Consider the following 11375-nt stretch of genomic DNA (forward strand, 5'->3'; position numbering starts at 1 on the left):
ACCCTGTATGTATGAGCTTCCCTGACAAGCCATGCTGTTTCTCAACCTCATGATCTCAGTTATGCTGCTCTCTGCTCAGACTCGCTCATACCCCTCTGCCCCTACTCTCTTTAGGTGTCAACTTTGTCTCAAAAGCTAAAACAAGTCAGGCTAGGTCCTTTCCTTGGTGTGCCCGAAGTCCCTTATCAAACTCATTTGTCTCTCTTGTCTTAAAGAGTTAAAGATAGAACCCTGGGCTGGGGAGATAATGCAATTGAAATGAGTGTTTGTCTAACAAGTATGGAAGTCGTAGGTTTGATCCCCAGTACCACAAAAAACAGGCAAGAAGGACCAGAAGTTTAAAACTCATCTACTAGCCTGGTAGCTAACTAAAACCTATGACAGGTTGAGGCTGAGAACTCAGGGAAGGTTTATGATCATAAAGTAAGATGAATATGAATACACTGGTCAGCTTTCAAGACCATGTTTTTTCACACGTATCCACAGAAGTCACTATCTGCCTGCCTGCCTGCCTGCCTGAGTCCATCTGTCCCTGCCTTCTTTTTCTACACTCTGCCCAAGCTTGTTCATCTACTCCTGTCACTTAAACTGTTCTTTGTGCGTAAATTATGCAGCTACCAAAGTGAACTCTAAAGCAGTGGTTTTCAACCTGTGGGCCAAGACCCCTTCACAGAGGTCACCGAAAACCATGGAACTGTGTTCAAGTGTGAAGTGTTAGGGAGGCGGAGAACCACTGCTCTAAATGAAAGCCCTTCTAGATCACCCACTCCTCTCGCAGGGTACTTGAACCCAGCAAATCCACTCAAACAATATTAAAGAAATTTTAAAAATGCATAATCTGGGGCTGGAGAGATGGCTCAGTGGTTAAGAGCACTTGCTGCTTTTCCAAAGGATCTGGGTTCAATTCCCAGCACCCACATGACAGCTCATAACTGTGTAACTCCAGTCCCAGGGGATCTGGCATCCTCACACACACATACATGCATATAAAATAAAAATTTTTAAATGTATTATCCAACACCATTGGGGTTTCTATAAAAAGCCAAAAGCATAAATCACAAGCAAGAGTTTAGTACAAAGATAATAAATAGTACTACCACTTAAAGACACAGGATGAGACACTTTTTACTGGATACCTTTTGTACAATTTAAATTTGTAACAATACCTAGTCCAAACATAAAAGAAATTTTTCTTCAAATGAAGCTCACCTTCATGCATGTTTACTGTCACATGCTGTTAGGTGAAAACAGACCACTAACCAGTACTAGGGAGTTAGTTAATACAGGGCGATACACATTCAGGCATAAGCATATGTATTGGACAATTTAGAAAACATTAATATAGGAAAGAACGACGCCCAAATTCCCAAATATTGTGTATAAATGTTTGTTTTCATTTAATTGGACTTTGTTATATAAAATTAAATAAAAAATACTCTATATGCATAAAAAAAGAAAACATTAATATAAAGAAATCTGTTATTCAACTACAAAATATGAAGTGCATACTAATTTTAATAGTTGGAGGGACAGAAAGAAATTAGCACATCAAAATGCATTAGCTAATTTACCAAATAGTCTGTACAAATCTTACTTTAAACAACTCTTCTGAAATACATTACATGCACACTAGCTTTTTATCTTGCTTTTTGTTTGTATTTGTTTGTCTGAATTAGTGTGTCATGTATCCCTGGGTGATCTCAACCTTTCTATGCAGCCGAATATAATTTTAAAACTCCTGATCCTAATGCCCCCACCTCCTGAGTGCCAGGCTCACAGCACAGGCCACCATGCCCAGCTGACTTTGCAGTGTGATTTGCAATATTGTTTTGTTATTTTATTGGAATATTATTTCCTAGTAATCAAACAGCTATTAGTCTGAAAACAGTAAACTGGGCTTACAAATACAAAACTTCTTGTGAAGAAGCAACTGTTGGCAAGATCAAGGAGACAAAGAGAAAAGTGTTAATGAAAGCTGGGTCTATGAAAGTTTTTCTGTACTTTTTTTTCTTGTTAAAAAGCGTTTCAGCTTTAGTGTACATGCAATGTGTGCACGCGAATGCCAAACATGGAAGTCAAAGAACTCCACAGTCAGCTCTTTCACCTTCGCAAGGGTTCCAGGATGGAGCTCAGGTAGTAAAGCTTGCCTGCCAGGTAAGTGCTTTTATCCACGGAGTCATCTTCCACTCTCCTTTCTAATTTCTCTATAATGGAATTAAAAAGTGCAGTGTCCATGGGGGCCAGAGGAAGGCACTCCTCTAATTCCTTGAGCTAGAGCCACAGGCAGTTGTGGGCTGCCTAATGTGGGTGCTGAGAACCAAACTTCTTTGGTCCCTCTACAAGAGCAACACTTGTTTTTAATCACTGAGCCATCTCTATGGCCCAAAGGATTTGTTTTTTCTCAAGACAGGGTTTCTTTGTGCAGCCATGGCTGTCCTGGAACTCACTCTGTGAACCAGTTAGCCTTGAACTCAGAGATCCACCTGCCTCTGCCTCCCGAGTGCTTGGATTAAAGGTGTGCACCACCCAGCTTATTTTTATTTTCTAAAATACATGTACTTGTATGTGTTGAGGGGAGTAGGTGACTCCAAGCACCCAGACCTGAACTTGGGTCTGTGGAAGAGCAGTACATACTTCTTTTAGGGTTTGTTTTAATTTTAATCATGTGTTTGCACATACAGGGATGTTGTATCCCATGGAGCTGGAGTTACAGACAGTTCTGTTTCTCCTGACATGGGAACTAAGAACCAAATTCAGGTCTTCTGTAAGAGCAATATGTGTTTAACCACTGAGCCATCTCTCCAGCCCCATTTTTAAAAAAGTAGCAATACAAACCACAATTTAGTTTTTTCCTTTTAAATATTTATTTGATGTATGAGTGTTTTGCCTGCATACATGTATGTGTATCACATTCAAGGCATCACACAGGTGCTGGTGCCTAAAGAGATCAGAAGGGGTATCTTATTCCCAGGGACTGGGGTTAGAAGTCAGTGTGTGAACCTGGATCCTCTGCAAGAGCAGAAAATGCTCTTAACTGCTGAGCTACCTTTCCAGCCTGTAAACTACCATTTGTAATTCATCTGGAACCATCTGCATCCCTTTATGGATTCCTCTGTGGAAGTTTAATCAAAGTTTAACTTCCCTACCAAATAACAAATCTCTTTAAAAGCAAAGCAACTAGACTTAGTTCATTTTTACTTGTATTGCCCCCCTACACAATGTGCCTTGCATGTATTTCTTCCTTCAAAGTCCCATTGTAAAACAGGACAGCAGCTCTTTAGAGTCAGGAAAATGTATACTGGCATATTTCTTCCTCCTATGCTTGTGTGGTTTGATTTTTACCTATTTATTTAGTATGTGTGTAGGCCATGGTGCTTATTATGTGAAGGCAGAGGACAACCCTCTGGAGTCAGCAGTATCCTTCTAGCAAGTAGGTCCCAGAAATAGAACATAAATCCTCAGGCTTGGCAGCAAATGCCTTTAGTCGTAGAACCATCTCACACATCTTGCTTGTCTCCTATGTGGTCCAGGGGTGCTTGAGTTTGCAATTTGCTGGATGTTAGGAATGCAGGCATGCACAGCCATGTCAGTTCAAGGAAACCATCTAACTTTTTACCATAGTTTTTGTATCTATAAAATGAAAACAACTTTCAAAACTAATAGATCAGAAAAAAATTTATTAAATAATCAAAGTTATCAATAAAGGCTCCACATGTCAATTCCACCTGCTAACTAGCTTTACTGCATCTCACTTATTCTTCCTGATTTGCTACCCGTGACTGACCAACTAATCCACCTAGTGGAGTTCACTAAACATAATTTCCCTGCTCAAAAACTACAGTCTATACTCTACTTGAATTATTTAAGGAGCTCCATAATACAGTTTTAAAACTGTCTCTCAGGTGCCAATTCAGACAGCAACTTTGAGCATAACCTAACAGAAGATTGACTACAACAGCCCTCCTTTTTCCTACATCTGTGAAACACTTCCCATTTTACCAAGACCAAGCAGACGTGCCAAATGCCTTAATGAAGTCTTCCTTGATACCCCAAAAATATTTGCACCCGTTATGTTCACAAAGAGAGCTAAATAAGAATCAACTGGAAGCCAGATGGTGGTGTAGAACAATTTTAATCCCAGCACTTGGGAGGCAGAGGCAGGTGGATCTGTGAGTTCGAGGCCAGCCTGGTCTACAGAGACAGGCTGCAGGACAGGCTCCAAAGCAATACAGAGAAACCCTGTCTTCTTGGTTTCAGGGCCTCTTGCTTTGTAGGTTTTTTGAAATGTAATTCAATTAGCACCATTCACATCTTTTAAAGAGTACAATCAAATAGGCATTCTGGAGATAAGACGATAAAATTAAGGAATTCCCATGACTCTCCAAATTCTAACTCTAATGCAAACCTCTCAGTATTCATCTCCCACAAACCTCACTCCTTCAAGGCAAGTTCAAATATGATTTCTTCTAAAAGTACTTCAGTTACTCCCAAAAAAATCTCCTATAATTCTTAATGTTTGTCTAAGAATGAAGGATAGAAACCAGCGAATGAAGGAATGACAATTTTCCTAAATTAGATTATGTAGCCCTAGCTGTCCTGGAACTTGCTATGAGACCTCAGTGGCCTCAAACTCACAAATTTTGACCTATCTGCCTCTCCTTCCCAAGTACTGGAATTAAAAACATTAACACCAAAGCCAGACAGAGGAAGCATGTCTCTGTGAGTTAAAGGCCAGTGTGATCTAATTAGTGAGTTCCAGCTACAGAGCAAGTTCCAGCCAAGGCTACCAGAGAAATCCTGTCTCGAAAACCAAAAACAACAGAAGATGAAAGAAAGAAAGAAAACAACAATACCACCATGCCTGGTTCTTTCTTCCAATTCTATTGTTCTCTACTTCTATAAAGAAGTTTGTTGAGTTTTCTCAAGTCTAGCTGGAATTATAGTCCAATAGTCACTAAACAGTGCTGTGTGACCCTCTTGAAATGTGAGGATATAAATAAATTCACTTTCAGTAAAATAAAATAAACCAAAACACCTATAAACCATTAAATTAAACGTATCACTAACCCATTTCACTATTTCATGGAACATTTTAAACATTCTCATTCAGATATTTATCCAGTCTATATTTTCCTAAACACTGGACATACAACTGAGAAAGACCATGAGACACTCTAGTCTAGAACCAAAGAATGGTTCTCTAAACGACTGAGCTGGCAGTGAGACAGAGAATATGAGGCCTGTTCCTTTGCTCTTGTCCCACCCGAATTTCTCTGTGGACCTCCCTAAAATTCACTTTTGGCTGGTTTTCAGGAACCCTTCGTTAATAAGCTCCGTGCAGTAGATTCATTTTAAGTATCCGAAGGCCATTCGAGACGCTCAAGAAATTCTGTGCACAAGACTATACTCAACACCCCCTTCGTCCCCTGAAAACAATAGACTTGCTTTCTGCTGACAGCCTTTACTACAAGTCCTCCACTTCTGCACGCTTCGCAAGAATCCCCATGCAAAGGAGACTCCCGTCGGCATGTCAGGCCCTAGGAAGAGCATCCCTTCCTGAAGAACTGAAGCGCTATGACCAAGTGAGCATTAAGACCGCTGTGAGAAGGCAGAGCGAGGAGAAGGACTGGGAACCGCGGCTACTCCGGGTCCCTGTAGGCACCCGAACCCGACACTGCTGTCAAAACCCGGACGTCCACGCTCGCGCCTGCAGCCCACCTGAAGGGACCCTGAGGCCCCGGGCCGCCCTCGAGTCTCAGCGCTGACAGGACAAGACAAGCAGTGCCGGCAGCGAGGCTGGCTCGCCCGAAGGCCCCGCAGCGAGGCCGGGGATCCCGGCAGGGCCGCCGCCCAGGGCCGCGGGGCTCGCCCGGGCTGGGGGAGGGGGTGTGGACCGGAGGGCTCCCCGGCCCACTGCGGGGGACACGGGCCGCACGCGCCCCGGCCCCACAGCGGGGCTCCCCGGGCCGGCCGGCCGTGGGGAAGGCGCGGCGCGGAGCCTTACCTCAGCGCTCGGATGTTTAAAAGTATCCAAAAATAGCAGCTCCATGGACGAGTCCACCGCCATGTTTGCCGCGGGCGGGGGCCGGGGAGATGACTTCCGGGGCAGCTCTCCAAGCTCCCGGGCTGAGGCTCGGGCGAAACTGCGGCACTTCCGGGAAGCAGGCCGCACGCCCCGGCCTATCGCGTCGCATCTTGCTGCCCCAAGCCGCAGGCCCCGCCCTCTCCAGCGCGGCGGCCCGCGCCCCCTGGGAGCCTAAAGGGGCAGAGAAGAGAGGGGCGGGGACTACGGCGTCCGCCGCGGTCCACACCCGGCCGCTCGTTCTCCCGCGCTGCGGAGCCACGACGCTGCGAAGGACGAGGCGCTCCGGCAGGGTGGAGGATACGAAGAAACTGTGCCCAGTCTGAACCCGACAGCAAGCAGCGTCGTACGCCTCCCACGAGGCGTCATTTACAAGCAAAAATAGTCAGGGTGGCTCTGAAAAGGCAGTGTTTTTAAAAAAGAACCAAGGGGCTGGGGCACATCGGTCAGCCCGCTTTCTGGATGACGAAGCAGGAGCATTAAAGATTCGAGGCCAGCCTTGACTGTATTGTGAGGATTAATTTGTAATAAGGCGTGTGAATGAAATGTCACTAAGAGTACCAAAGAGAGGTAGAGTGAAAGTCCTCTGGCTGCCACGGGGCCTGCCACTTCCACACTCAAGGACAAAGGCGTTTGCGACTGCGCAGTGGGAACCTGTCCCAAAATAAAAAGCGTGTGTGCCTTACTTCCATGAACAGTCAGTCTGTCGAGTGTTAAGATACTTAAAAGTGTGAGGGGAAAGGGCCCACTAAAGAAGCACACCCTGAGCAGAGCCAAAGAAACACACTTTGCCCCTGACATCAGAGCCAGTGAAAGAAATACAGCCTGCTCCGAAAACTGGAGCCAAAAGGCCAAAAAGGACCAGTGAAAGAAACACACTTTAGCCCTGAAGCCAGAGCCAAATCTGACCCAAACCAATCCCTGAGCACAAGGTCTAGGCAGTCTGAGCTCAAGGACAGAAATCTGACCAGTCCCTACCCTGGAAATCTCCCTGGAGAAACTCCACACCCTAGGCAGCCCTGTTCAGCTTGTGGCTTTTCTGCCTCCCTGGCTATTCTCTGACACCCTGGCAGAAGGCAGCCACTCCTGGTTTCTTCCCTCCCAATAAATCTCTTGAATGAGGTTTGGGTGAGACCTTCTTTGGCTGGAGCAGAGACACAGAGATGACCTGAGCGGATAGGAGCAGGGCTGTAACACTTCTCACCAGGGAAACCCTCCCTTGGCAAAAAGTTGTTACACCCCTGGGGAGGAGGGGGGAACTAGAGCTGAACAGTAACAACTTCACCAGGGAAACCCTCTCCTGCCCCAGCAGAGCTGCTGCGCTGGGGAAGCCTTTCCCTGACGCTCGGCTGTAAGTTGCTGTGCTTACTGTGACCTCTGGTATCCCTTGGCTCCCAGTGCCAGAACCCCTTTCCGTCTGAGCTGTAACACTCAGTGTTCTTTGGCTCCCGAGTGCCAGAGTCCCTGTCCATCCCACCCGAGCTGTCAAAATGCTCACAAAATGTATGCATAGTCCTAGGGAGAGTGTTGGAGGAGTTTCCCTCAATTATAGAACTCTCCAGAACCATTCACCAAGACTGAAAGTTGTAGTAGGCAAGCAAAAATATATGCAAAAGCAGAAACAGGCCATTGGAGAGTGAGATGGATCTGCTCTGAGTGTCTGGGAAATCTTGCTCTCACTATTTTATGTAACTGTCTGTCTGTCTGTCATCCTCTGATAAGCAGGCTTGAAATGTCTCCTTTCTCGTGTATGCTTGCCAGCATTGTTTTCAACTAGAGACTGCATTTTTTAGGTTTGTTCAAAGTCTTATATTTGATCTCATGACCTTCTCTTAGGACATTTTTTTTTTTTTTTTTTTTTTTTTACTTTCTTTTTAAAACGGAGGATTCACCTTAAAGGCTGGAGCCAGGGATTTTACAATACACTGACAGACTGCTTAAACAAGAAACAGGACTCAACCTGTCCGTGGGATCCCTTCTCCAACCTCCCCTGCCTCATGCCTAGTTTCCATCTAATAAGAGTGACGAAAATACCAAGTAAAAGTACATCTAATTCTCCCACACCCAGAAAGAAGCCAGTGCATATACCCAAAGAAATACCTCCAAAGGCTGGGCGGTGGTAGCCCATGCCTTTAATTCCAGCACTCAGGAGGCAGAGGCAGGTGGATCTTTGTGAGTTCAAGACCAGCCTGGTCTACAGAATGAGTTCCAGGACAGCCTCGAGAGCTATAGAGAAAACCTGTCTCAAAAAAATCAAAAATAAATAAGTAAAACTCCAAATTCAAAAATGTCCACACATGCTTTTGTGTTTCTCCAGTTCTGGGAATCAAATCTAGGACCTTGAGAAGGTTAGGCAAGGACTCTACAGGGAACTAAATTCCTAACCCACAATTTTTTAAAACTCTTAAACAGCCCAAGCTGATCTAAAAAATTGCAACCCTCCTACCTCCACCTTCCAACGCTGAGATTACAGAGATGTGCCACCCGGCTGCCTTGTTTTACAACAGTTTGGCAAAAAATTGCACAGACAGTATAGAGATGTTCCATATTTTTTTCTTTCCCCCTTCTATTAATAACTTGTATTAACATTGTATATGTATTACAACTGATCAGCTAATATTGATACATTGATACTACTTAGTGTTACACAGTTTTGACAAATACATAATGCTATATACCCACTGATACAATCACTTATAGAATAATTTGAAAGACTTTTATTCAACTCTTCTTCCTAAGTGTGTGTGTGTGTGTGTGTGTGTGTGTGTGTGTGTGTGTGTAGACCCTGTAACCCTGGCTGACCTGACACTCACAGAAATTCATCCGCTTCTGTCTCCCAAATACTGGGAGTGAAAACTTTGCACTCCATGTCCATCTCAGGTCGTACCTTTTTACTGTTTCTACAGCGTGAGGAGGTTGCCCTTGCAGACTAGCTTCGATCACTAAGCAATATATATTCCAGGTTCTCCCCATCTTCTCATAGTTTGGTAGTTTGTATGGAGTTTTTTGGTTTGCTTGCTTGCTTTTTTTATTTGAACTTTGGTTGGGTTTGGATTTGAGTTGTTTCTATTTTTCTGAGACAGGGTCTCACCACCTAAGACTTTCCGCCATTCTCAGACAGACTGGATCCTAATGCAGAATTATTTCACATGCCCATTCCTTTGCTTACACCATGCTCTTTTTCTTGGCCAAGACCTCTTCAATATGGATTTCAAAATCTACATTCAGATCAGGGGAGATAACTCAATTGGTAAAGCACTGGCCTTGCAAATATGAGGGCCTAAATTCAATCCCCAGCGTCCACATAAAAAGCCAGGCATGGTGGTATGGTTTTGTAATTCCAATGCTAGTGAGGCTGAAACAAAGAATCCCTGAAGCTCACTGGCCACAGCCAACCTATTGTAGCAGGCAAACTCCGGGTCCTAAGGAGAGGCCCGGTCTCAACAAGCAAGGCGGATGGTTTCTGAAGAGTAACAGCTGAGGTTGACCTGTAGTCATTACTTGTTCTTGTGCATGAGCACTGCATATACACAATCATGTGAGTGCGCGCGCGCACACACACACACACACACACACACACCTACATGCAAGAGTTGGGGATGTAGCACTTGCTTAACATGCACAAGATCCTGGGTTCAATCCCCAGTAATACAAACTCATACACAACACACACACAATGGGGGCAATAAAAACTTAGAGTTATAATATAGCCAAAAGACCAACCTACCTGCGTCAGCTTTCATTTCTGAGACAAAACTAAGATAAAATACCTGAGATAGTCAACTTACTGCAGAAGGAGCAAAGATCTCATGGCCTTATCACTTTGCGCTGTGGTGAGGCTGAAGTCATAGAAGTGCATACTCTCAGCGCGGAGGCAGTCAGATCTTTGCAAATTCAAGGTCAGTCTGATCTACATAGCCTAAATAGGAAGTGCCAGGCCAACTGGAGCTACTCAATGGGAACCTGTCTCAAAAGAAAAAGAGGAGGAGAAGGCAGGTCCTATGGTGGTTTGAAAGAGAATGCCCCCATAGACTCATATATTGGAATACATAATCCCCAGATGGTAAAACTGAGAAGGGTTAGGAGGCATGGCCTCGTTGGGAGAATGTTGGGGGAAATGATGGAGGCCTTCTTAAGATGTCAGTACTAATCAAACTTGTTTGCAGATTCATCTCACCAGCTACCAAAATACTAGACATGATGCTAATGCTCAAAATCTCAGCACACGGGGCAGGAGGACCTCGAATTTGATGGCTGCCTTGGCTAACATAGCAAAATCCTGTCTCAAGTGAATGAAAACCACATCAATCAAGCCAAGCAAAAAAGAGAACAGAATACTTCCAGCGATCTTTTCCTGGAGAAATAGAAAAGCTAAACTGATCATCAAATTCATAAAGAATTTCTAGGGACCCCAACTGTACAGTACAATTTTGAGGACTAAGAACAAATTTGGAAGACTCGAAGTTGGTGATTTCAAAACTTACTGTGTACACTACAGTGATCAAAACTTGGTGGCAGAGGCTGGAGAGTTGGTTCAGCAGGTAAGAGTTGAATGCTCTTCCAGAGGACATGAGTTCAACTCAGCACCCACAGGGTGGCTTACAGACACCTGTGACTCCTGTCCCAGGGGATGTGACATCTTCTGTTCTCCTCAGGCACCAGACATGTATATGGTGCACAAATATACAAGCAACAAAACATCCAAACACTTAAAATGAACAAAAATTTTAAATACTGTACGATAAGGACATAAAAATAGACAGAGGCTGGGCATTGGTGGTGCACGCCTTTAATCCCAGCACTCAGGAGGCAGAGACAGGCGGATCTTTATGAGTCTGAGGGCAGCCAAAGCCACAGGAAAAAAAAAAATGCTGTCTCAAAAAACAAAAACAAAACAAACAAGACAAGACATAGAATCTGCACTCTGATTCATAGAAAGTGTTCCAAGATTCCCAGTGGATACAGGCAGTGTGTTTTTCCCATATGTATGCACACAAATGTAATGTGTTTTCCAGCAAAACTAGGTCGTTACATTACATTACATTGTCATTGAAGTTGCCATGCAAAACTAGCACAAATTTATTGTTCTTTACAAGTCAATGGCTAGAAGGTTTGTTCTTACCACGTCTTAGCTACTGTTCTATCTATTGCTGTGAAGAACCTTGAGTGAAAGCACCTCTTACAGAAGAAAGCATTTGGGAGTGGTTTGCTTAGAGTTTCAGAGAGTTAGTCCACGATCATCATGGCAGGAAGCAGACAGGCATGGTGTCAAGGGCCATGAGAAATACAGCTG

The 11375-nt window shown here is 44.3% G+C and overlaps 1 protein-coding gene across 3 annotated transcripts in view; it reads right to left on the bottom strand.

The window, feature by feature from the left end:
• The window catches only part of Virma (vir like m6A methyltransferase associated), a 56241-nt gene extending 50117 nt beyond the window's left edge, over positions 1 to 6124 (bottom strand). For all 3 annotated transcript variants that reach the window (XM_051198175.1, XM_051198168.1, XM_051198159.1), the window contains exon 1: positions 6005 to 6124. In XM_051198175.1, the coding sequence (XP_051054132.1) occupies positions 6005 to 6067 (63 nt within the window). In that variant the 5' untranslated portion in view covers positions 6068 to 6124. The remainder of the gene's footprint in view (positions 1 to 6004) is intronic.
• Positions 6125 to 11375: the final 5251 nt, after the last annotated feature.

The sequence above is a fragment of the Phodopus roborovskii genome, unplaced genomic scaffold (assembly GCF_943737965.1).
Source record: "Phodopus roborovskii unplaced genomic scaffold, PHOROB, whole genome shotgun sequence".
In the NCBI taxonomy this organism is placed as follows: domain Eukaryota; kingdom Metazoa; phylum Chordata; class Mammalia; order Rodentia; family Cricetidae; genus Phodopus; species Phodopus roborovskii.